We start from the raw sequence: 25,828 nt of genomic DNA, 5'->3' as shown, positions 1-25,828 counted from the left end.
ACCATCAAATTGCATATTTGTCAGCCGATTCTACCTATTTAGTAAAATTAATATTCTGCCGGGCAACAGAGCAGGTTTTATGTTTTTGCATCTACATAGATCGAGCATAAGAGATAAATTAAGACCGATTTTAAAAAGGGGCAGCTCCTCTTATGGCCAAAAATGTAACTACTTAGCAATTATTGGGTGGAATAAAAAACTGTTGAAATTGATCAATGCAAAACATCTGAAGCAGATAAGTTAAAAACGAAAATGTTTTAGCTTAGCACTTTACATTTTTGCATTCTCATGAAAAAAGTACAGAGCTGTACAAAAGTGCAAAAGCTTATGGTCAAGCCATATATGTTAAAGAAAACAGAGATTGTTTTTAACATTTAATATTATGTTAAGTTGCATTCAAAAATCTGTAAGAAAAACTGAATATAAGAGGTTTACATATAAAAAGTTTCCCATTTTTAAGATTTTATATATATTACATCATACAAATTCTGTAATACAAAATAACTAAACCATCATTTAAGGCTACAATTAACCTGGTATTATCCAGATGTCACGCTGCTAAAACGGTTCGCCCATTGGCTTTATGGTTAGCTCGTGCACCTGAACATGTGGTGGCGTTGCCAGTGCATACATGATGGCATTGGCCACATCCTCGGGCTGCAGCATGGGAAGTCGCTTGTAGGCCTGCGGCACCAGATCCGTATCCACCAGGCCCGGGCTAATGCTCTGTGGCGACGCACATTTAGGTCAGCTATAGCAAAGTCGGATGACTACTTACCGTGACCTTTATGTGGCTTTTAAGGTCGCGAAACTCCTGACGGAAGAGCTCTGTCATGGCGGTCAATGCATGCTTCGTGGCCGGATACATGTTCAGCTCCTGGACGCTGCCGGGCAGCGGATTGAACAGATAGTGACCCACAATGCTGTTGATGAGCACCACATGGCCGGGTGTATTGCGTTGCCGTACTGATTCAAAAATGCGTTGTGTACAGTAAACAACGCCCATCACGTTCGTTTGCAGCAATTCTTGCACTGTGTCCAACCGCATGGTAACCAGTTGACCACCGGATAGCTTTCCCGCGTTGTTTATCAGAATATCGGCACCACCCAGCTCTGCTTCGATCCAATCAAAGGCGGCGTTCACCGACTCTACGCTCGTCACGTCGCATTGCCTTACATGTAGCTGGGCGCGCTGTACCTCTGGCAATTGCTGACGCAGCTGCTCCAGGCGATCCAGACGCCGAGCCAAGGAGACCACGATGACGCCCGCAGCAACAAGCTGCTTGCTGAGCACAGCTCCGATGCCCGAACTGGCGCCAGTCACCACAGCAATGCAATTCTGCCAACGTTCCATGCCAACGGTTGCCATTTGAATGGGGCTTCACCTGTTCGCCAGTCCAAAAGAAACCCTCAACGTCCACTGATCGCGGTTAGCCACTGGCGTAGTATTGTCTCAAAGCACTCACTGCTGTCCCCACGGTGGCGCCCCTGTGGCAGGTGCATCGATTTCCAATTCTATACAGCTCTCGGATTACCAGCAGCTGTAACAATTGCATAAGCTTTCGCTGTGACTGCCTAGCTTGCAGATCACTTCAAGCGTAGAGTCTAGACCGCAAGCAATGAGAGCAGCAGCTGTCAGTTTATTAGAAAATCGCATTTATTTCTGTAAATCTTCAACCAGAAGATTTTGTTGCTTGGCAATGATAATAGAAACCAGTGTTGGCAGGCAGTAGGCTTAACTAAGCGGGTGTTACTGCTTACCAACACTGATTTTTAATATAAATGCCACTTTATTTCTTTTTTATGTTCTTTGTTTTATTAAGAAGTGTATAATTTAAGCCTACCGTTAGCCAGCACTGCTTTTGAAAAAGTACTGCTAGGCAACACTGTTTACGAATATGAATTCCACTTTCAACCAATGTCATTGCATATCGAAAGAACAATTTAAGGATATTGATCTGAGTTCAAACAGAACACATGTACTCCATGTATATACCCCGGTAGGGTATAAAAACATAAATTGAATATTTTATGTTTTAAATAGTTAATCGATTCGCGCTGTCTTGTATATCAATATAAGTTTACGTATTACCACAACAGAAGTTCAAATTAAGCCGAGTGGGGCTCGTATATCTTTTATGAGCAGATCCAAAAACTGCCATGCCAGCCTGTCGGCTGTTCAGGGAAAACAGATGGTAGTTTGCAGGTCGATTTGTATTTAATGGCTTAATGGAAATTCCATGAAGAGAAAATACGTGTACAATACGCGAGGTGTACAAAGGGTATGGGCCCCATAGAGGTTAGGCGGTAGGGTGTAGGGCACAAGTTTGTCACAGCTGCACACATGAAGGCAAAAAATAAAACAAAAAATAAAGACTTAAAACAAAAACAAAAGCTGAACAGCTGCAGAAAAGTTTTTCTTTGAAATAAAAATAAAAATCAATTTGAGGCGCATTTGACAGCGCCGAAACTCAAATAAGAATAACGTAGACCCTACGTAGTGCGCCTTCAATCAAATGCCGGCAATAGTTAGCTAATGTTAAGGGTACACTCAACCAGCCCCTATATAACGCCCCGAATATTTCCCGGCCAGCCCAACAGATGCCGGAGCCTGAGCACACGTGTTATTTGCACACGTGTTTATGGAAATTGGGAAACGTATTTCAAGTTGAGCGTCAGCTCAAAGCGCCGTTTGTTTACCCAGAAAAACGAAAGAAAAATGTGCATGAAAATTTCACTGATTACGTATTTGAAGAGAGCGCAACGAGCAATGAGCAATGAAACGCCGCCTGACAAGTGGCCCAACCAAGGCACAGCCGAGGCATCCTTTTGGCTGCCAAACTTGGGGCAAACACCGGCTCTATTAGGCGCATTAGACGCACGGCCAGACGAACCGACGGGGGCCGCATCACATACATACAATATGCAGGAATTCATCTACATATCATAAGTTATGCTTACTTAGCTGCCATTGGTCATAGTTCAATATATACGAGTATGTATGTGCATTCGAGCTACATTTGCACATGCAAATTGGCAAAGTGGGGTCCACTCGTCATATTTTATTGGGTATGCATAACATGGTCATGCTGTTTGCACAAAAAAATTCTTATTGACTCACACTGGAACTTGATGGCGTGCAAGTATTTCTGCAAAACAGATTTCTGACTTCTGCTAACTAGTAAACATATATTTGTAGCTATATATATCATAGCCTCAGCTTATCAAAAGGCACATGAACATTTTGAAAATTAAAATAATTATAAACTAACAAATAATAATAAAAGTAACACAATGCAATTCATATTCAATTTCAGTTAATGCAAAGAAAAATAAGTAGAAGAAATTCACCAAATAAATTTGGAGGATTTTATGAGAATATAGGAAGTTTACATTCCACATACCTTGTCGGATTTTAAAGTTTCCTCGCTAATCAATAGAAAGTAGCGCAGTAGTGTTGTTAGGATTGTTTCGTATTTTCAGGATATGCTCTTTGACTGGGCGAAACAGAGAGTATGCGCCAATTTACTGCATTTACAGTGAGGTGTGTGGTGGAGAGGGGTGCCTCCGATAGGAGGCAGCTGCAACAGCTGTTACTGCTGGCTATAATTCAAATTTGCAGTTTTTTATGCTAATTCGTTTGATATTGCACAGAAGATGCCGTCCAGACGACAACGAAGACCCTTTTAGCCGTTCACGAAAGAATATGCTACAAATTATGCAGCTTTGCACATGTGTGTGTGTGTGTGTGTGTGTGTGTGTGTGTGTGTGTGTAGGCTAAGAACATGTGCTGGCAGCAACAGCAACTGTAAAGGATACAACCGAATGGTGCAGAAACACGCGCCATTTGCATTTGCCATGACCCCTCGAAGGCGTCAAGCGCAGCATTCCTTAACGTGTGTGTGTATGTGTGTGTGTGTGTGCGTGTGGGGTATGCGGGACTATGTTGTTCAGCTTGTTGTTGCCCCTCTTGCTGGGCAGCCATTTTGCAAAATGCGTCGTCCTTTCCGTATTGCATAATTATGCGCGCATATGGCCAAGTCGAAATCGCAGTCGGTTGGGGTCTCCTTAGGCTATTTGGCCACTTTATGCGTTCAGCCCAGCTCGTATGGATTTTATGGTCTGGCAGGTGATGCGCTGATGCGAGACGGCAGCGATGGGAGGAGGTGATGGAGGTAGGAGGCCGAAACCACTTTACGTTGTTATGGCGGCCGTAAAAATCGGCAAATCGCATCATGAGTGCTACACACAATGTTGCACATAAACTGTGTTAACCGGAGGCAAACCAAGGGACGACTTTGTTGCCAAATCGCTTTAGTCTTTTTGTACCTTTCCGCCATGCGTCGGATTTGCAAATGCCGACAATGTCCTGGGCACAGGAAGCCGCATGATTGATTTGAATTTAATGCGCAATGGAATTTATTTTTGTGGCTCGCCAGTAATTAGTTTTAGTCAGTTGCCAACTGAGCAACACAAATCCGGATTCTTTTTTCTATTTTTTTTTTTTTTCAGCCAGTTTATGGCAGGTGCTTCCGTTAGCAGAAACAAATGCAATTGGCAGCGTTTCAAGACAATAAAAAAACAATTTTTATCCAGACACTAAATGACACTATGATTTTTATATAAAAAATGTTAATAATAAGGGTTAAACAACAATTTTAAGACCTCTTTGGCTTCTCAAACAGGTTAAGCCCACATCTGAGGTTTAAATCTATTAAATGCTTTCAAGATTGGAATCAATTAAAAGGTGTGCTAGCTAATTTATGACCACATTGTGATAGTAGCAAATGGAATTGGGGCCTGGCTTATGTGCATCTGTTTGTGCATTTGCTGATACATACAAATCCCTGACAAAGTAAAAGTAGAAGTCGAGTACAAAAATGTATCTATGTATCTAAACAAAAGTATATTGCGGATACCAAATAACTGATCTAGAAGTATTATCCTGGTTGCCAAAGGATGGCATGCTAGTAAATACTTGTAAAAAGTATTTATATCATTGGAATAAGATTTTCACTACATGATTCCTATTGCTGTAGGCGCGAAAAATACTTTAACTTTCTTCCTATGAATTCTCATTATCATCATCATTGAAGCGATTCAATTGATATGTATGGAATTGAAATGCCAGTCAATCTTTGGCAGATTATTATTGAATATTGAATATGGAATCGTTTTGCTGTGGCCAGATGTCAAAATCTAATATTTGTAAACATCTTCATTTCGTTGGCGGCAGCTTGTGTCACTTATTCAACTCATTTATTGATTCATTCGAGACTTGTTTGTTTGTCAGCTCAGCAAAAGCCGGCGCACGTTTTTGTAGACAGATTGAATTGAGCCGAGGGCCCACTATGACAGCAATAAGCAAGTGAAGCATACTTTGTGCTGGTCTGTGGTATCTGCATGAACAGCTTTGGATTTGGCTTTGAACCTTAGTCATTGGCTAACTCAGTTATGCCAGACGCTGGTGAATTCATAAAATTGCTGACCTACTCCCCTACCATCCTTACTTCCACAAATTGCAGCAGCATCTTTGACGTTAACTGCCAGCTGTCTGACAGTGAGTTTTCATCACGTGCTTCCGATGTTCAACTCGACAGGACAGCCGGGACAGCCGGGTCTCAATACGTTTGTCAGAACTTTATTCGATTAGGTTAAAGCTGGGACAGGTCTGAAATGAGAATTAAGCAGACAATTTATGATATTCGAACTGACTTACAAAGGTCTTGATCTGGCCTGCCCTTTCTATATTTGAACTTAAATTATTATTAAGATTTATTATTAAAATCCATGCTGCAAGTACAAAACGATATTGTCAGTAGCTCGGTGCTACGGTTTGCACCAATGCCTAGCTTTCGTCTTACGATTCCACTTTTCCCCTATCCATTCAGCTTAATATATTTACATATTTTCATTTCTAACTATTTGTAAATTTTACCTTTTAAGAGTGCCTAAAATATCTTTACGTCTTAAGAGTTGTATTAATAACGTAATATTAAAAGAAATCTTGCAGTCTTCGAGTTTATTGGACTGACCTAGGCGAACGGATACAGTAAAATTCGATTGCTGCGTTTTTACTGAGTAAAAAATCATAAACCAGAGCTTCTTAAGTTAAGTGAAGTCCCTGTAAGAGTCTTAGTCGTATAAACATAAACTTTATAGGATCCTCTTCCTGCAACATATTTTTGTTTACACCCACTTGACAAATTTAAGCTTTGCAGGCAATACTAAATGTTTTAGCAAAATATTACGCATACGCAGTGTGGCTCAACTGGCAGATTTAGTGCATTTAATTGGCTAAGTTTGCGTTCAGTTTCCTCCGGCAAGTAAACAATGCTCAAACAGAAATGATTAGCATTCAACACAGAGAGCCCCACAAACAGGCCACAAAGGCACGTCACAAACTCTCCATGGTCGAAGTCAAAGTTGTGCCGTGAAGGGAACCATTGGCTGTGAGGTCAGCACTTGAGATGTTTAGATGAAAGTTGAGCATAATATTTTACGAGGATTTCGAGTGGTAAATCGGTGCACATGTGCACTGATTGCAACAGTCGTAGATGCTGGCCAGATTTAGCTCGGCTTTAGGGCCAACCCCATGATAAATGGCTTCCAACTGCAGCCGAAGTGTGCAGCGAAGGACGCTAACAAAAAAAAATTAAATTATAAAAACAATATAATATAATACAATATAATACTTACAAGCTTTGCATTTGTGGTTTGGTTTGAATTAAAAACAAGTTTATGGCTAAATTTGTAGGTTTCTCAATATTTATTTTCTCATTTGACTAGTTAATTTTCCAACATACTGCATTTTGCGTCGATTTCCGCTCATAATAATCAGTATATTGAATTTAGTTCATCGGATAATACCATTTATGTATATGTATATATAATATATAACATGTGAAAGTTGTCATTCCGGGTTTAGGGGGAAGGTTTGTCTTGATTTTCTTTGCCTCTCATTTTTTTTTGCACTTTTTATGATACATATAAGTATATTATGTGTGTATATATATATATATATAATGTTTAAACGTAGGTAAATTAAATAACATACAATACATTAAATGAGATATTTTAGCTCATAATTCCTAGGGACTCACAATATACATATAGGGGGCATTAATTTATATTATAATATATATGTGTATATTTATATAGCATGATTTAATATGTCCATTGAGAGTCGTTTCAAAATGTTGTTTATTTATTTTTTTTTTTTTGCTACATGTTCTTCTTTTTCTTTCCATATAAGTGTTTGTGTGTGTGTGTGTATATTTATTTTATTTGTTTGTGTTAAATAAAAATAAAAAGGGAAGCAACAAAATTTGTGAATACATTTTTGTGTTGGCGGAGGAGGCAGGATTTTGAGTTAAACGAAAATGGGCGTCTGGAAAGATGAGTATGTATATTCGTTTAACACTAAATTAACAAATCTATTTTGCAATTTCAGCTATTTAACTCAATTAATCAATATGCGCTGTATGTATATATATCCTTTGTATGTATTTATATATATTTATCTATATTTTCTTTTTCATTTGCCTCTTTTGTTTTTGTTTTTTTTTGTTCATATATGTATGTAGTTTGGTTTATAAACGTTTGCTTCCATTTAACAAATATGCTTTCTCTATATGCATTTAGTTTAATTTCCTTTAATCTTTTCATCTTTTTGTTTTTTGTTTTTTTTTTTTTAAGTTATTTATCTATTTGAATATATAATTTAGTTTGATTCACAACAATAACATTTGAATATGCATTTCCGTTTTGCTTGAAGTTAAATTGAATTTATTTATAAATTTAAATCAATTGGTTTTATAAAGCTTAGTTTATTTTTGCTTTGACATTTAAATATACTATGGATAGTTTTACAGTTACAGTTGCAGTTGCTTAGTTTTCAATTTGATGAGCTTAGTTGAACGATGATCATGCGCTGCTTAGAGTTGCCATCCTATTAGTGTTGGAAACTTCCAAGCTGCAAAGCATTTTCCAACATCGGCATGTCCTTGCTGCACTCGAATGTTCCATTAATGTCAACTGTTCTTTTAGGCGTAAACACATTAATTTAAACGTAGCTTTAAATATGTATGCTTATTTTGTTCAGTGTTGAATAGTATGTGTGTGTGTGTGCTTGTGTGTGTGTTAGTATATTGTTTTTATAGGTGTGTGCGTTGGCCTGTCGCCTCTTTGCTTGCACCCATTTGTTGACCCAGTTTTGGTAGATGTACAGTTGCGAACAACTCATAAGTTAGAGTAGTTCTTTAGTAAGAAGTTGCTGATCGGGTTGTTGATGTTGCTTGGAATAATTTCTTCAACGTTATCTTAAATCGTAGTTGAACGATGTTTTGCGAAATTGCTTTTCATTTCTTATGTCTTGACTCTTGGCTTAAAGTATATATGCATATGAATGTAACATCTGTTTATAGGTTATAACTATGAACTTTCGATTTATGTATACATATATACATATATATAGACGCAATATATATATATATATTATATATATAGAAGTATATATATATATATATATATACATATATATGTATATATGCATGCATGTGTATATTTTGTTTTTAGGTGCTTTTGTTTAACCATTATTCCTATGCATATGTATGGGTTGACTTTAAGCACGATACGATCGTCTCGCTCGCTTTGGTCGCTTGATTAACATTGTTAATTATTTGGTATGATTACATATAGGTTAGTATAATGGTTAGTATGGGCTTGTTATATAGAACCGAAGACTGAATAGGACTCGAATACAGCTACATCTATATGCTCGATACCTTTCCTTGGACCATCCATCTTATTAATTCTTGATATTTCCTTATCCGTTCCACACGCGATCTTCATGTGTGTGTGTGTTGCTTTTCCTGTATTTATTGTCAACTTATCATTATTACAAACATATATTTGAACTGCTCGCAGTGCACTCAACTGATACAAATCGAGTCCACTGGGAGCATGCCAAATCAAATTATTATACGATGAGAACACGAAAGAAAACCAAATACCGAATGTTGAGGCTGGAGTGCTTTGGCGGTGTTTGCGCTCAAGGAAAATATCTACAGAAACTCGCTGAATACTTGAACTGAACCACCAAATCGTTCAACTGGCACTCAGCAATTGCTTAGTTCGAGTCCGAGTCCGAGTCACTGGGTGGCACCGGTGAGGCTGCCGGCTTCGCGGCCACAATGGCGGGCTCCTCGCGTATGGGTCGCGTTGCCGCCAAATACGCATTCGTGGACTCGCCGTGCGTGGTCTCGATGCCAACTCTAAAGGGTGAGAAAGAGAGAGAAAGACAAAGAGAGAGAGAAGGATAAAAAATGAGATCACAATAACTAGTGGGTCGGCAGTAGAGATGGACACAGAGGCACGAGCACGAAATATTTCCTAATACAAAGTAGTCTGTACCTTTCAGCCCATATAATATTTTGGTATTGGATATAAAAAGCATAAACATGGACATGGACATAAAACCCCAGGTATAGGAGTGAGATTAGCTGGTATACTCAGTTATTGCCCAATAATTAGCTTAGGAATTGCTCGTGCCTTATCGTGCTTATAAAAAGCAAGGTCCGCACCAATCTCTAGTCAGCAGCTCGTCTGGTACTTACTTGTACTCATGCCGTGCTAGGTAGCGGACGTACTTTTCCGGCGGCTCATCAGCATCCGAGTCCTGCACGCTCACAGAGCGCACGGTGGTATGCGAGACCTGCGTGGCGGGCATTGTAAATTCCACGAATGCGTATGGCGCCAGTTCGCTGGGTATTTGGTCATACGATGTGAGTGCCATGCGGCAGACCAGCTGATGTGTGGTATAGGCGCCTGTCAAAAGTTTAAGTGCTGAGCATGAACAGGAACTGGGGCTAATTGGTGGTCCACTACTTACCCTGACCTTCCTTGGGCAGACGCGGACAGCGCCAAACAATGGCGCGATGCTGATGCTCGTACTTGGCCTGGCCGGAGGTCACCTCGATGAGCGACTCCTGGAGCGTGTCCACGGCGCCCAAAATGCGCTCAATGCCCTTGATCTTACCAGTGCGTCGATGTGCCGACTTCACGGAGCCGTATCTGTGAAAGCATAGGTTAGAGATGAGCTACAATCGCTTGCGCGCAGATCACGGACGTACCTGAAGTGCTTCTCGACGCGGAACAGATAAATCCAGCACTCGGGTATGGGGAAACGCACTGAGACATCCTCGCAGGGTATCTGGCCCAGCTTACGCGAGGTAAAGCCTGGTACAAGTATGTCGGCGCGCAGTTCCACCTTGTTGCCGGTAACGCACCAGGTGGCCTTCAGCTGCAGCGGAAGCTCACGATTCTTGGGCGGACGCACACGGAAGCGCAGCAGTTCAATGTAGTTGGCATCTGGCGGCTGGAACCTACAGGAACAAAGGACTTAGACAACGTGGTAACAACCGTCAACCATCTAGACACATACTTGATGGTGCGTGTGCGCTCGTACTCCTGCTGATTGACAACGCTATGGAATTCGACAGCCTCCAGACGTATCCATTCCTCGGTGGCCACGGGTATGATGTCATGTCGGCCAACCACCTCCTTGCCCTGGCGCCACATATCGTTGACGCCCAGCTCAATTGTGGGCATGCCCGTGAGAAAGGCGAGAAAGAAAAGGCGCACGCGCGCTATCTGCTTTAGTATCTTGCCCTCGTAGTCCTGCTCGACTGTGATCTCATCGACTGCCGTCACCTGCACTTCTTCCATTTTGTAGGTGAGCGCGCGTTCGCGCAGTGCTGGCAGCTTGAAAAGGGCTTCTTCAATGCAAACGGAGAACTGTTTCATATCCTCGTAGTTCATGGAGCCGATCTTGAAGAGCTGCGATGATTGCGGCGCATGCTCAACAGGCAGGCCGAGCTTCTTAAGATCGCTGCCAAACTCCTTGACGCCCTCATAGTCGCCAGCGATGGCATATTGTGCGAACTTGGTCAGCTTGTTGGTAATGCGCTCTGCTTTGGTCACCTGGCCGGGTCGGACGCCGGGCCGCTCTTTGTAGAATATATATTGGAGCTTCATGGTGAATATCTTGCCGAACTGATCGTACTGCTGGGCGCCAATCTCGGACACCGAATAGGAGGGCTGCAGCGGCAACTCCTGGAATGGCTGTTTGTCGCCGGCCTGGTTGAGCAGCTGGACCACCGGCACATCGTTCTGCACCACCAGTCGCACAAAAATCTTCTTCCAGAAACGCTGACCCGTGATTTTCTTCTTGTTGGGCTGACGCAGCTGCATCTCCCAGCCGGGGCCAACGTAATTCAGCCGCGGGAATTCTTCCAGCGGCTGCGACACATCCTCGTCAAACAGAGGCGTCTGTGGCGTATCCTGCGAGTCTGTGCGCTTTATGCTACCCTCCGCGGCCGACGGTGCCGGGAAACCAGTAACATCATCGAATGGATTCACTGTCGCCGCTGGTGGCGATATGGTTGTCGGATCGGCTGTTGCCTGCACCACTGTTCGCGCCGGTGGCGGCGGTGGCGCCAGCTGCGGTGCCACACCAGACGCGCCCTCCGCCTTGGGTCTGATGACTACGCTGAACTCCTTGTCCACGGACTCCACGGAGTCGGCACGAACTGGCGCCTGCATGGCATAGAAATCGTCATCCTCATTGCCGAAACCATCGTCCGCCGAGTTGACCTCGCCAAAGGCATTCGCCGTTGTCGTTGACGAACCAAAGGCGCTGTCTCCCCAAGCTGCAAGAGACAATAAATCAATGGAGTCCCATAAGCCATGGACTGGGTGGTACGATTACTTACCATCACCACCCGTGGGGGTTATGGCGCCCGATCCACCTCCAAAGCCGTCGAGTATGCTGATGTTGTCTTTTTTCACCGAGTCAAATTTGGCCGAGAATGCATCGAACTCATCCGGTTCTGCTGCAAAGATGTTGCTCACATAGCTGACAGCTGGTGGCGGAACTGGTGGCACAGCGCGGGGCTGTACCTCTGGCGGCATTTCCACTTCGGGCTCGTCCACAGCAAAGATGTTGCTTACAATCGGCACCGGCCTAAAGCTCGGGTCGTCCTCCTCCTCGGGGCTGGCAAAGGGATTGGCGGACAACTGGCCGCTGGCCAGGCCAGGAAAGTCCAGACCAGTGTCCATTTGCTCCGGCTCATCGCTGCCCAGCACTAAGTTGGACTCGTGTACAATCTGTGCGGTGGCCGCCGACTCCGTAGGTGGGCTTTGGTCCGACTCTATGGCAATTGGTTGTTCGGACTCCGGTTCCTGTTCTGGCTGTTGCTTTACGGCCTCCTGTTTCGGCTCCGGCTCCGGCTCTTGTTCCGGCTTCAGGTCCTGCTCGGTTTCCGGTTTCGGCTCGGGCTCGGGCTCGGGCTCGTCTTGTGGCGGCGGCTGCTGCTGTGCAACTGGCGTTGGTGTCGGCTCCTCCTCGTCATCGGAGCGCGGCAAATCCTCTACCGTAGTAATCTCAATATCCGGCGTAGGCGCCCGCTGCCGTTGCAGTGATTCCTGAGAAGCCGCTATGAGCGTGGCCACAGTGGCCGGCTGTGGCTGTGAGCTAATGTCATGGGTGCTGTCATCGGGCCGAATTAGTAGCGAGGTGAAAATGGGCTCACCGCCCGCCTGCGACTCGGGTAGATCATCGTTGAGCAAATCTGGTTTGGCAGCTACCGCTGGTGCCACAGCTGGCTGCTCAAACAGACTAAGTATATCCTCCTTGGTCTTTGGCGGCGGTGGCTTTGCCGGCTTGCTGCTGCAACCAAACATGTCTAGCAGATCATCCGCATCGGCAGCGGCGGGAGCCGGCTGCGCAGATGGGGGCGGTGGACGTTGCGGCGGCGCTGGCTGTTGCTGTCCATGCCCCTGTATGTGAGCTGGCGGCGTTGGGCGTGGTGGCACCGGGCGCGGTGGTGGTGGGCGCGGTGGCTGCTGCTTGGCCGGTGAAGGCATGGGCGTCATGCCCTGCAGACTGGGCACCGCCGTTGGCACGCCAAAGGGATTGTCGAGAGGCGACGGAGCTGCTGGAGCCCCAATGCTGCCGCCCATGAGATCCGCCTCAATGGCTTGGTTATGTGCACTGGAGCCACTGTCCGACACATCCACATCGAGCAGGTCGGCCAGCCCAGAGTCGGGCGTAGGGCTGGGAGAGTGCAGGTCGCGCATGGACACGGGACTTGGTGAGCGGGTGGCCGGTATGCGGCCCAAGAGTTCCGAGCTTGTCTCGTCCAATTGACTGGAGACGGTGTGTATTAGCTCCTGCGTGCTTTGCGGTGGCTGTGGACGTGGTGGTGGCGCAGCCGCCTTCTTCCCCTCATCGTCCTCCTCGGCGGCTGACTTAAGACTAAGCGCATCGTCCTCGGCCTCGATGGTGGTGCCAAAGAAGCTCATGGCTGCATCGATGTCAGCAATAGGCTCTGCCTCCGTTTCCAGCTCATCCCCACCAAAAGCGAACGGATTGGACGCAGCCTCGCCGAATGGGTTCTCCGACTCGCCCGCCTCTGGTTCGGCTTGCACTAAAAACGGATTCACGGCCACATCGCCACTATCCAGGTCGTCGTCCATCAAAAACGGATTGGCCATCTTTTCGGTTTTTTCTTTGAGTTGTTTGTGTTTCCAGACTTTGCTTAGCGCTCGATGAGCTCGCTCTCCAGGAGCTTGATTTCTGTTTCGCCTGGCGCTAGATTTTCCGCTATGGATGTGTCGAAAGGATCAATATCCTGTTGCTGCTCTAGCAGCTCCTGTGTTGTGCGGTTGGGCAGCGACGGCGTCAGCACCTTATCGCCCAGTCCCAGCTCCTGTGCGTCACTCTGAGTATCGAGAACTCCGGTGATGGGCTGCTTGGCGCTATCGGGCAGTAGCTCGTTCTCGAGCAGCTTTAGTTCCGTTTGTCCTGGCTGTAAATTGGCTGCGATTGAGGTATCGAATGGATCAAGATCCAGGTCCTCGTCCAGCTGCACGTTGCTTGGCAGCCGCCTGCGCTCCTGAGCGGGCGTCAATACCTTGATATTGATATTCTCCTCGACGGCCAGCAGAACCTCTGCTGGCACGGGTGTGGGCGGTGCGCGCGGATCAAAGTCTGGATCGGATAAGCTGTGCTTCAATGTTGGTTCTGTAATTAGATCGGCCTCAATATGCTTCAGCTCAATGTCACTAAGCTTGGCCTCGGGCACATACGACGTGTCAAACGGATCCTCCGACTCGCGCTCGGCAATGGGCTGGGCGGCAGGCGCGTAGTAGGGTGTCAGTGGCTTCTTATTGGCACCAAGGCAACCGTCATTACCAGCGGCTAGCAAATCCTGCGAGGGCACTAAAAAGCCCACGCTTTTGCCCTGTATATTAAGGCTTAGCGACGATTTGCGACGGGCACAGTCGAATTCCTGCTCCGGGGCGGAAATCTGTGCTACTTGCACTGGCGCCGCGACGATCTCCGGCTGGCCTGCGCGCGGATCAAAGTCCGGATCGCTCAGCGAGTGCTTTAGGCTTGAGCCGGTTTCGTTAAGCAGTTCACGCTCCAGAAATCGCAGCTCTGTGGCCTTTGGCTGAACGAGTGCGTTGATGGCCGATGTATCGAAGGGATCAAAGTCCTGCTCCTGCTGGTCGACGCTTAGCGTGGGCGCAAGTGGCGCAGGCACAACCTTGCTCAGATCGGTTGCACTGCCAGCCAAAAGGTCACGATCTGGTGCCGCTAGTGAATTCGAATCGGCAGCTGGCTCCTCGGCACGCGGATCGAAATCGTCGTCCTGTTCGAGTACAGTTGTCTTTTTGATCACCTGTTCCGCGTAGTAAGTGTTAAACGGATCGTCGTCTAGATTGGCGTCGTCCTCGTCGTCGCTAACGTAGATAGCACCGGGCACAATGTGCGGTCCAGTGGAAGGACGACCGGGTGGTGGTGGACGTTTCGGCTTACCTGCAATGATATGAGCTTAGATAAATATAATTTTGAATAAGGATAAGAGGAACGTTTCATTTGTGAAGGATTCTCTGTCTGCACGTTATCGATTTAGTAATCCAAAGGAGATTCTGTGCCGCCTATGCTCAAGAATTTTAACGCTTACCTGATTGTTGCTCTTCAGGCTCGGGTTCAAACTCTGCCCAACTGGCTTCTGCCGCGGCTTCGGCGAGTAGCTCCGCAGGCGGCAGCAGAACCTGATTAACTATGGTAACCTCCTCCTTTTTGGTTAGAGATTCTGCTGCTAGTTCTGCAAACTCGTCGTCCTCCTCGTCTTTGAGTGCATCAAACTCGGCTAGATCAGGATTGAGCTGGCCAAGTCCCTCGTCGCCCTCCTCGTCGTCCTCGTCGACTCTTTGGGGCTTTATCAAATGCAAGTGCAGCGAAACGCTCAAGTCAATGGGCCCTACACATTCGGGCGCGTCATCGACGAGATCGTCGAGTAGATTATGCTGGGGCTCGGGAGCTAAGAGATCCGCTTCGGGATCGGCTAGCTCAACGCTTTCGCTGAGCAGTAGATTCTGTATGCCCTTGCGTAGCTTCCGCTTGGGATTGGCTAAGGCGAGCGCGTGTTCGCGATCGACGCGGCCAGAGAGCACCTCAACGGCGGCGCCGAGACTGACGAGTTTCTTGTTGCCCTTGGCCTTGTCGGCGCCAACAATGACCTTCTCCGCGTAAGCGGTATCAAAGGGATCGGGTCCGTCGTCTATATCAAGCACGGGCGAATCGGGCACGGCAGTTAGTTGCAGTTCACCGCTGGTAATTGCCTCGATGTAGTCAGTGGCAAAGATGTCATCGACCTCGTCCTGCTGGTCGTCCTCCGAGTCGGAAAGTTGGACAACGGCCTCCGCTAATTTGTCGCGGTTCGCCTCGCGCTCGGCGGCTAGTTGACGTTCGCGTTCGAGTCTTGCCGCCTCACGTCGTGCGGCCTCCTCTTCCTCCTGCTTCTTCTTTTCGGCTGCCGAGGGCAGGCGTTGGTAAAAGGATTCCTTCTTGATGCGATCAAGCTCGTCCTGTGTCTTGTGTAATATAGTATCGACACCTGAGGTTAGCGCCTTAAACTTGGCCCATTCTTCGTCGCCAGCGTCAGCGGTCTGCTGCTGCTGCTGCAGCTGCTGCTGCTCGTGGGCAGTGCCTGTTGCCGCAAAGGCTGATGTGGCTGCCGAAACGGCTGATCGACTGGATGTGGCTGCTGCGCCCTCGACGTCCGATGCTGCGTCCGATTCGCCAGCGTCTGATTTGTTGGCGGCAGCCTCCTGTTTGGCTTTGAGCTCACGCTTGTACTGCTCGAGCTCCTCTTCGGTGAAGAGTTCTTGGTCCTTTTTCGACTTCTTCTTTTTCTTTTTTAAGCCTTTTGGTAACTTAAGCATTATCTAATTGCGGAGACATCGAGATCGGTCTGCAAATACAAATGCACACACACACGGGCACACATACAAACATCTAGTACAAAATTCTGTATACGCACATACATACATACGTCCATATAAATGCATGCGTGTATGTGGATCTAACTGAAACGGGGTCTACAGGGCGAGGAGGACTGACGCGGGCATTATGTAAGCTACGAATCATATATACAGTGAACGAATAAAACGGATGTAGCATCCCATCTCGGGTAGAGTATTCAAACTACGCAAAAACTCAAGGAAGCTTTTTGTTTAAGACTCATTACTTTTGGGTATACAAATGTACGCATTCAAATCTACTGTATATGTATATATATACATATATATATATCGATGTATTGAATGAGTAATAGGCATTTTGCTATTAGGCAATGGGTTAGACACGAAGGCACTCACCGCCGCACCGTTGACCCCTCGCAATGTCCAGAATATTTGCCGAAATACTTAACGAAAACCTTTCGACGCTTTTCCTGGTGTTATCGTGCGTTTTCATTAAACATTTGATATGTGTATATTTAATTTGCTTGTCTCAATTGGCTTTCCACTGCGAATGTTGCATGGAAAAATTCAAACACTCTTTAGACACACACACACACACATATATACACATACAGGCGGACACTCTCCGAGCAGCGGATTGACACAATTGTGTACCTACTCATGAACTTGCCACTTGGTAGAGCTTTTTCACCACACCACAATTCACCACAGCGGCTACAACAAACACACCAACAGCAACAACAATATTACAGCTTTATCCTACACTGGGCAAAACGACAGTAGTCCATGGTCAATTGGTAATGAAAACGAAATTGAACACCTGCGCCGCCTCGCAGCATGCAACATAAATTATCTGAGTGTCATTTATATCATTTATCTTATCTAAAATACCGCCCGAACATTAGATGATGCCTTCGATATAAGAAAATGTATGTTTTACTTCGAAATTCACGATTTTTTGTACAAAACTTAATTGCTCCCATTTATTATCCATTTTCCAAAGGGAAAATCATCATGAAAGCGTTTAATAACTAATCGGGTGAAACTAAATTAAATAAATTATATTTATGTTTTAATATACATATATATTATCCCAAATGTGAATCGATTGAATAGACTTCTGAGCAGCCGAAGTTTATATCAGATTGTCAGATTTATATTTTAACGAAAATATTTTAAAATTGTGATAACTGTTTTTTAACTGACAAACTGACTTCCACACATAAAACTAAAACGAAATCCTATCTTAAAATATATCCACCAATAAAGAAAATCAAAAAAGCTCTGCAGCCTGATGAAGCAAGCATTTCACTAACCAATACACTCTCTGCTCTGATCTTGAAAGTGCGATAGCTTTCACTGCATCTGAGAAACACTTTCTTCAAGTGTAATCTTCAAGGGTGTATAGAAACAAATAGATTTCAGGGCTAATTGTCAACATTCGTTTAATGGAAACTGTCGAGCACAAAGGCAATAGCATTCAATATATTACGAAATACGCAAAAGGTGCTCAGGCCACTTGGTTACATGCGTCAAAGGGGGGCAGCTACACAAAATAAGAGTACGGAAAAAAAGGACAAACGTCAATGAAAATGGGGGGCAGTAGTACCTTTTTCTTATGCTTGTTGTTCTTGCTGTTGCTGCTGTTGTTGCTGTTGCTGTTGTGTTGTTGGCGTTTTTGTTAAAGCTCGGAAAAATCGATGGTTCTGAGGCGCACTCAGAGCGGAGGGCTGAAAAAAAGATATAGTATGTGGTACGCTGCTGCAGAAGGGAGGGAAGGGAAGAGAGCACTAGTACTGTCCAGAGCAGAACGCGCCTACGCACACACATCTCGCACACACACAATCACACACATAAATGTACGTGTTACACGTTTTTTTTTTTGCATCTTCTTTTTTTGTTCACATGTCAAACACGTTATGAAAAAGTTTTCCTTGGCTTTTCTCAGCGATTTTAGAGCACTCACAATTTCCAAAGAAAATCTTGACAATAAAAAATAAATTAAGGAAAATAATTGTAAATACACCATGCAAATTGGCTAGGTTTTTCCTCTCCGCTCGCTTCGTGTTTCTCTTTCGATTTGAAAATTATGCAACTTACGTCTCACTCTTGCGCACTTTTAAAGAACAATTAAAAAAAAAAGAACTATTTCTGAGCTCCAAATTGAGCAAATCAATTATTATTTAGATATTAATTGTGATTTTTGGGTATTGGTTCGGTTTTTGCTGGATTTTATTTATATAAATTTTGAATGGCTGTTTGCTCTGTTACCTCTGATTTGAACTATCGGGAAATCTAGCACAGAATGAATGGAAATGCCAAGAAAACTCATAGGAAATACTTTTTTGCCAAACGCAGCGGTATCCTTCAAAAGCTTTGCCGCAAAAAGCTGCGCGAATAGCGAGCACCAAAAACGTTTCACATATACATACACAGGAACACGTGCCCACACACACACACACACCCTCACACACGCACACACATGTACACAGCTGACGTCGTTGGTCCTGTGGGGAGCTCCTGATGTGCCAGAAAGCTGTGACGTGATAAGCCCGAAGGCATAAGCTTCTTAACAAAAACAACTTAAGCTTTCACGCTCGCAAAGCGAACGAGAGCGAGACAGAGAGGGTGAGTGAGAGAGAGAGAGCGAAAGCATGAGCGTGAGAATATGCGGGGGTTGCAGCAGAGACAACAACAAATCAAGTCCTGTCATTGTCATCGCTTTCATCGGTTTTGACACTTGACATTTGACTAGGCGCGTGCGCGTGACTCGTGACTGGTGACCCGTGATCTACTCGTGAGTCACGCAAAAGCAACAAAACCGCATTACGCAGCCCTGAGGCGGAAAAACAGCTTAAATTGAATTAATTCGAAAAGCTTCAACAAAGGAATCGAATATGTTTATGTAAGTGCTAATTGTTATTTATAGGTTAGTTTAATAGGTTCTACTTCAATCGAACCTGTTCGAAGCCGGAAATCCATTTAATTTTTTTATATTTTTAAACCAACAAATTGCCCAACAAATCCAAACCGAAGCAAATTATTTTCAGAAATGATTTTCTTAAATTTAAACAGCATTTGCGGAAGTTCCAGCTCCCAATCTGGATATATTTTATCATATTTAATCATATATTTAACAATATATATTTGTTTTCAGTGGGAGGAGCAGTTATAAATTTTGAAATTTAATTGCAGCAATTGCAATTTAACCAGCAATTCGAATCGAACCTAAGGGCAACGAGTTGGTTTGAGCCATAAGTCGAACTACAGACTGACTTAAAATCCTGATTATAAATCATATATATTCAGACTCAATAAACTGTATAGCTGAATAAAAATAAATAAATAGTATTACTATTATTAGCAAATATTTCAAATGATATATATTGTATTTCAGCAGGATGTGGATAATATTCAAGCCCAGTTGAAATATGAAAGCTTATTTGAATATGATCTTAATTTTATTTTATTGTATTTTCTTAATTTGCTTTATATGCAAGTAAATATTTGGATTAAAGGCAAGAACAAGTTATTAACTATTATTTGCTATACCTAACTACCAAAGTATATATACTATAGACTAAAGATGAGCTAAACTAATAACAGTCGAAGACATATTTAATTTATATATTTATCTATACCGTACAGGCAGAACTTTATGACGCACAGATATGAAAGATAGTGTTGTATCATAATCAACTGAGCTGGTTTACCCCACCGATAAGCAGGTATACAATGTCAGGTATAGTTTCATTAGGTACAAGTTTTTACAACCCCAAAAATAACAAAATATATACATATCTATATACATCCGCTTAAATAAAGCCTATCATTAATGTAGAAATAGTGATAAGGAACTATGCTTGTACATATGGAAAGTCAAGAGCTCGACGTGATAAGTAAACAAAGACAGCATTAACCAGTTGGAGAGAATTGTGTGTGCAATGGGCGTGTGAAGTACGCCTTTGACACGCAATTTAAAGCTAATGATATTATGACCATATATAGTATATACATATAACGAAACACCGAAATACCGTCCATTTGTTGCTCTATCCTCTATCATTATCTTATCATTTCGACTCGCTTGCACACATTGCTACACATATAGCTGCATTCCTTTCAGTCTCATGTGGCGGCTATTGCTGCGCTCCTCATAATCGTATGTGGGACGAGAGGCGACAACTGTTGAACCACCAGGCCTGTATATCGCCATAGATCTGCGTTCTGTGGGCCCAGCTGGGATGATGGAGCCGAGCGCACAGCTCACAGAAGGGCGAGCTGTTGGCTAGTTTGTAGTGCTGCCGCCACCAGAAGTAGCTCATGTATTCCTGCACATCGCTGGCAACAAAACGCAAATGCTCCGCCAGCTGCTCCACACTGTCGAAGCGGTCCGCATCGATGTACGAATGCGGCGGCAAAAATCGGGTGTAGTTGGCGCCGCCAAACACAACGGGCACAATGTGACGCTGCAGTGCAGAATATAGCTTCTCGGTTACATAGTCTATGCACAGCGAGTTCTCAAAGGCCAGGTAGAACATGAAATCCGTGTCCAGCATATCATCGCAGCGCGGATCACCCCGTGCGCAGCTGAACGAAGAATTGGATAAGCTTTATGACGGCATGGGATTCAGTTGAATACTCACTTGAGGTTGCCACAGCTGCCATAGATGTCCAATTGGATGTGTTGCTGCAGTGCAGCAGCCAGCTGCTCGCGCTTTGACAGCGTCTTGCAGTGGGAAACAAACCAAGCGGCCATTTTCGTCTTTTTTGGCCACAGACGCCACACGGTGCTATCATTCCAGCTGCCCAGTGCCGGCGGCTCACGCCAATGCGGCTGTAGACTGGGCGCCACTGGTGCTCCCGTTTCCACATCCAGCAGCTGGGCATAGGGCCAAACAATGTCCGAATCCAGCCGATAGGTCATTGTTAGATTATAGAAATTTAGCTCATCGCTTAGCTGGTGCTTAGTCTCGCCCGGTGACTCCATCAGTGCGAACACATACGCCTGATGTGGACTACGACGTGCGGGCAGCGGCTTAAGCAGCGGAAACGGTTGTGCCACGTGGAAAACGATCGCATCATAGAGCTCCAGGCTGGGCAGGAAGTCATGACGATTGCTCAGCTCACACTGGTAGACCGGACACTTGAGCTCATCCCGAAATTGTTGCGGTCCCAGCGCATCAAACGGCAGCTGCCAACGCCTATCCCCAAAGAAGCTGCTCCAGAGCAAAATGGAACGCGTGGCTGGCCGCGTGGCCGCCCTCTTCTCCAGATACTCACGCAATATGCCATTCTGATCCACAAGCGGTGAGGTGGTTATTTTGTAAATTAGCGCTCCAAACAGGAAGGCGCAGAGCAACAGCAGCGTTAGCGTGCGGCGCGTTTGCAGGCGCATTCTGCGGCCACGTTAGTTGGCCCAACAACCAGCCCGCTCGAACGGTCATCGGCAATTGCCATGGTCGTTAGATAGCATGCTCAGGCCCAAGTGCTCGCCCCACCAATTGATTAACAGCGATTAGTGGCCGTTCTCGCCTGCCTGCCTGTGTGCCTCTTTGGTGTCATGGCCTAATTGTGTTTGGCCTTATCGTGGTCGGGCAGCCTGACGCAGTCTACCTGTGAACGTGTTGACGATTAGGCATTATTGATTGCTGTGCCAACAATAAGCAAATGTACTCACATATTGGCCCAATGTGCCGGCTGAGTGATAGTTGATAAAAAGATTTATATGCGACATGGCGCTGATAGCTAGCTAGGCCGAGCCCCGATAGCAGATAAGCCCTGTGTGCAGCTGTCATCAAGACGGTAAACTAAAGTTACAAGCGAAATTTAGAAATTATATTGAAAAATATCTAGTAAACTCTTAGCCTATTGTCTTTTATTAATATCTATAATTAATGCGACCTCAGCAACCAACTGTGAAAAGTCCGACGGGATCAAGCAGCTGAGCTGACTGGGTGATCTCGGATCCGGGTGCATTGTCTAAGTAGCTAGAGCTATTTTAAAATAATATTAGGCTGATTGTTTGTAACTATATATTCTAAACTTGTGCGCTTAAGACTAGCTTATCTAATGGATATGTGGATAGATAGATATGTATCAGTATATACCTTAAATGTACTGCTGCCCTTTATCGGGGATCTCCATCGCAGCCCGATCCTTTGGATGACTCCCTCAAAAGGAAGTAGTCCAAAATTCATAGCTGCATATGTAAAACATGGCACTAATTAGGTTTTGAAACCAAATTCTTTAAATATATAGCTATAGCCTGTACATTCAAAAACAAGTACACTTAGATTTATACATTAGTTTTGCATTATTTATGTACAAAGTGTGCTCAAATCCTTATCAGCCGTTTGAGTTTAATAAATTATAGTTAATTGAACAAATAGCTTGGGCTCAAAAAGTACAATCTAGTAAATGCAAATATTTATTTTAACATATTAACTAAGTTTCACAGAAAATATTATATTATTTACTTGGCACTATTTCGCACCTTGTGCTGCGGGCTCATGGCTGGCCCAGTGAGTGCAGCGCCCGCATTGATCTCTTCAGCAGGTGCGAGAGCAGCACGAAAAGCGTAACGAATCCATAGACGAGACCCGTTTTTAAGAGCAGGAGCAGCGGCTTCATTTTGAATACAATGATTCCAAGTAAACGGAAAGGTCCCAATAAAAATGGATCTTAATTATTTGCGTAAAAACAGTTGCCGCAGCAATTCCATTAGCGGCTAGGCAGGAGCTTTTCACCTGTAACAGGTGCACCAAATGAAAAGGCAGCTGACTATGCATTAATAACAAGACAGTTGAGAATTTGAACACAAGGCTTTCTGTATCGCTTATATACATGTACATACCAATAGCATGTTATGCCGCATTTCTGTCAAATGACACGCCCGTGGAAAAGCGTGATTAATTTGGTTAGCCACGAATTCATTTAATTGAAGCGCAACCTTTTGACAACATTAGTTCATTACATTAATGGACTTCTGTCGTCCATATATTGCATTCATTTCAACCTTGTGAAAAAACATTTCACTGCAATTTGGAGAATTTTAAATTAGCTGCTAATGTTGGCCCGACCACTGGGCACAATGTCATATTCATATTGTTTTTTTTTCAAAAGTTTTAACAATGTATAATGCATATATAACTTAACTTTCTTGGAATGTAGGTAATTCTTGTTACTCGACTGTTCTTTTTCACTTTTATCATATTATGAAAAGTTACTTTTTGTTTCGCACATTTTGACAAATAATAATTCGTTAATTTAAGAAATATTTGCACAATCTGTGTACTTATAAATCTTACTAAATGTTAAACAAACATTTTTGGGTTTTAATTTAAAGCCCATTACTCAACTAGATTAATAGTTAAAATATATTTAGTACCTTTATAAAATGGTTTCATTTTAGTAAGCTCTCGAGGTTATTTATGTATAATATATTTGTATAATGTAACTAAAATACAACTAAATAACCCCAAATCAATTTTCTACAACGCCTGTTACAAAGTATTTAAGCTGTTTGTCTCGAACGGCAACCATTATGAAAAATCACGAGAACTTTGTGAATTTAATAGCGCCTGCAGATTATTCAACCTTCTTATCGCCACATACTTATAGAGATAAAGTACGCGCAGCCATAAGAAATTTACAAGTTCACAAGCTATTAATAGACTGTTGCATACAAAAAGATTTAATTAACAATTTCCAAAAGTACAAAAACAAAAAAAAAAAAAAAACAAGAGTGAAAGTAACGAGTTAGACAAAAGCAAAAAAAGAATATACTGAACCACAGTTTGGGATGCCCCTTCGAAATGGGTAATTCATAACATCGTACTTATCTACACATGCCAACACACATTGTACATGGTACTATATGGTATAGGGGATACATAAATACACGTATTATATACAAATACACATCGATTACAGATCTACTAGTACATATGTATTATCACAATAGACGACTGACAGGCAGCCTAGATGCCACAGCAGGAGCGGTGTGCGGCGGCTGCATGGCCATTCTCTTGATCCGCCTCGGCGTCATCCGAGATGCTAATGGCGCCGGCATTGGGCGCCAATCTGGAATTTTGCAATCGCAACGCATTGGTATCGTTCTGCTGCTTACTACCATAATGCTCTACCATCAGTTGGGTAAGCAGTTCGAACAGCTCGTTGACACCCTCATTTTCCTTGGCGGACGTCTCTACGTACTGTGCGCCAACCGTCTGCGCATAGCGCAGTGCAGTCTCATAGCTAATGGCGCGCTGGTCCTCAAGATCAGTCTTGTTGCCCACAATAATCAGCGCAATCTCGCTGCCTCGCATCTGTTTAAGTTCGCGTACCCAAGACTTGACCTTTTGGAAGGAGTCTTGATCGGTGATGTCATACACCAGCAATGCACCATCCGAGCCTCTATAGTAAATGGGCCCCAATGCATGGAAGCGCTCCTGCCCAGCTGTGTCCCAAATATTTAGCTGGGCGCGTTGCTCATCTGGCAGTGTTACCTTTTTGGTCACGAAAGAAGCCTGCAGCGTGCTGAGGTGCTGTGTGTTGAACTTGTCCTCCATGTAACGCAGCACCAGCGATGTTTTGCCCACACAGCCTGCAAAATGCGCAGCGCTTTACAAATATAAAAACCATAGAGGCATCCAATTGCGACTGGAGGTTTACATACCTTCGCCCAGCAGCACCGCTTTGAAGTTGAGCGTGGGCCCAGCACCCGTTCTGCGCGAACTCATTGTAGGTCCACTCGTATGCAATTTAATAAGCGATTCCGAAACATTGAGTTATTCTGACACACTTGGAATTTTGTAATTGATTTTATTTTCATATATATATATTTTTATTTTTTTTTTGTCAAATAGTCTAGAAGAGTTGCAAGCTAATCGCCGATAGATTGTGGCGGCTTGTCGATAATTATGACAAGCATCAAGCTGATAGTGTTGAGTATTTTTGCCATTAAACATATGTGGGATACATCGCAACCACAGCGGCACTAATTTAATTAATATTATAATATGGATCTCTCACATAAAAAATGAATATCAGCAAATTAATAATGGAGCTCAAAAGAGGCGTAAAAATACATATCCGCTAAAATGTTAGCTATATACCAAGAAGTATCGGCAAAGTTACCGATATATGCGTTACCTAAGGAAAACGATATTATTTTGTATCGTGTTTTGCAAGACTAAGTTGGCGCGCGTTTGATTTACTATTGGCAGCTAATTAGAATATTTCATATATCAAATAGTACAAAATAGCTTGTTTGATAATAGTTTATTTTTAATTTAAATAATAATTTAATAGCGTATTGCTCCACCATGGCAGCTTCCTACTTACACCAAATACGCTCTCTCTCGCGCGCAAAATATGCGAAATTCCAGCACACTTTACAAGGGTCTGGAGGCGTGCGCACATACGCTTTGACCAAGTAGTTGCTGTAGTTGTTGTATATTACTTCTGCTCTCAATTGAGGCGTCACTAC

General features: G+C 44.0%; 5 protein-coding genes across 10 annotated transcripts; all 5 read right to left on the bottom strand.

Moving 5' to 3' along the window:
• Positions 1–436: 436 nt before the first annotated feature.
• Positions 437–1,374, bottom strand: LOC115764347 (farnesol dehydrogenase). Its single transcript, XM_030707305.1, has 2 exons — positions 779–1,374; positions 437–726 (listed from the first exon to the last, which is right to left on the bottom strand). Exons 1-2 carry the CDS (start codon positions 1,367–1,369, stop codon positions 559–561), a joined length of 759 nt encoding a protein of 252 aa, XP_030563165.1. The 5' UTR covers positions 1,370–1,374; the 3' UTR covers positions 437–558.
• A 7,183-nt stretch (positions 1,375–8,557) lies between these two features.
• LOC115764375 (protein stoned-B) lies at positions 8,558–13,567 on the bottom strand. 2 transcript variants are annotated; one of them, XR_004018020.1, is made up of 7 exons: positions 11,775–13,567; positions 10,445–11,711; positions 10,134–10,385; positions 9,893–10,074; positions 9,618–9,828; positions 8,939–9,275; positions 8,558–8,873 (listed from the first exon to the last, which is right to left on the bottom strand). XR_004018020.1 is itself a non-coding variant. In XM_030707337.1 (6 exons), exons 1-6 carry the CDS (start codon positions 13,555–13,557, stop codon positions 9,131–9,133), a joined length of 3,840 nt encoding a protein of 1,279 aa, XP_030563197.1. In that variant the 5' UTR covers positions 13,558–13,567; the 3' UTR covers positions 8,558–9,130. The 2 variants fall into 2 exon arrangements, 1 of the variants encoding a protein (XP_030563197.1); XM_030707337.1 differs by having other exon boundaries at positions 8,558–9,275.
• A 28-nt stretch (positions 13,568–13,595) lies between these two features.
• On the bottom strand, positions 13,596–16,937 carry LOC115764376 (protein stoned-A). The gene is made up of 3 exons (XM_030707338.1): positions 16,732–16,937; positions 15,033–16,325; positions 13,596–14,884 (listed from the first exon to the last, which is right to left on the bottom strand). The coding sequence occupies exons 2-3, from the start codon at positions 16,294–16,296 to the stop codon at positions 13,602–13,604; spliced, it is 2,547 nt and encodes an 848-aa protein (XP_030563198.1). The 5' UTR covers positions 16,297–16,325; positions 16,732–16,937; the 3' UTR covers positions 13,596–13,601.
• A 2,827-nt stretch (positions 16,938–19,764) lies between these two features.
• Positions 19,765–23,938, bottom strand: LOC115764334 (alpha-(1,3)-fucosyltransferase C). Of its 5 annotated transcripts, none has more exons than XM_030707285.1 (5): positions 22,832–23,938; positions 22,446–22,537; positions 22,016–22,145; positions 20,982–21,951; positions 19,765–20,925 (listed from the first exon to the last, which is right to left on the bottom strand). In XM_030707285.1, the coding sequence occupies exons 4-5, from the start codon at positions 21,731–21,733 to the stop codon at positions 20,490–20,492; spliced, it is 1,188 nt and encodes a 395-aa protein (XP_030563145.1). In that variant the 5' UTR covers positions 21,734–21,951; positions 22,016–22,145; positions 22,446–22,537; positions 22,832–23,938; the 3' UTR covers positions 19,765–20,489. The 5 variants fall into 5 exon arrangements, with proteins under 5 accessions (XP_030563145.1, XP_030563148.1, XP_030563149.1 ...); XM_030707288.1 differs by having other exon boundaries at positions 22,446–23,118; positions 23,192–23,938; XM_030707289.1 differs by having other exon boundaries at positions 22,446–23,084; positions 23,192–23,938.
• A 140-nt stretch (positions 23,939–24,078) lies between these two features.
• LOC115764335 (ras-related protein Rab-21) lies at positions 24,079–25,202 on the bottom strand. Its single transcript, XM_030707290.1, has 2 exons — positions 25,016–25,202; positions 24,079–24,943 (listed from the first exon to the last, which is right to left on the bottom strand). The coding sequence occupies exons 1-2, from the start codon at positions 25,077–25,079 to the stop codon at positions 24,318–24,320; spliced, it is 690 nt and encodes a 229-aa protein (XP_030563150.1). The 5' UTR covers positions 25,080–25,202; the 3' UTR covers positions 24,079–24,317.
• Positions 25,203–25,828: the final 626 nt, after the last annotated feature.

Source organism: Drosophila novamexicana, unplaced genomic scaffold (assembly GCF_003285875.2).
Source record: "Drosophila novamexicana strain 15010-1031.04,08,12 unplaced genomic scaffold, DnovRS2.1 tig00000820-arrow-pilon, whole genome shotgun sequence".
Lineage (NCBI taxonomy): Eukaryota > Metazoa > Arthropoda > Insecta > Diptera > Drosophilidae > Drosophila > Drosophila novamexicana.
The sequence above is the reverse complement of the archived record's forward strand: the minus strand, read 5'-3'. Positions and strand labels throughout refer to the sequence as shown.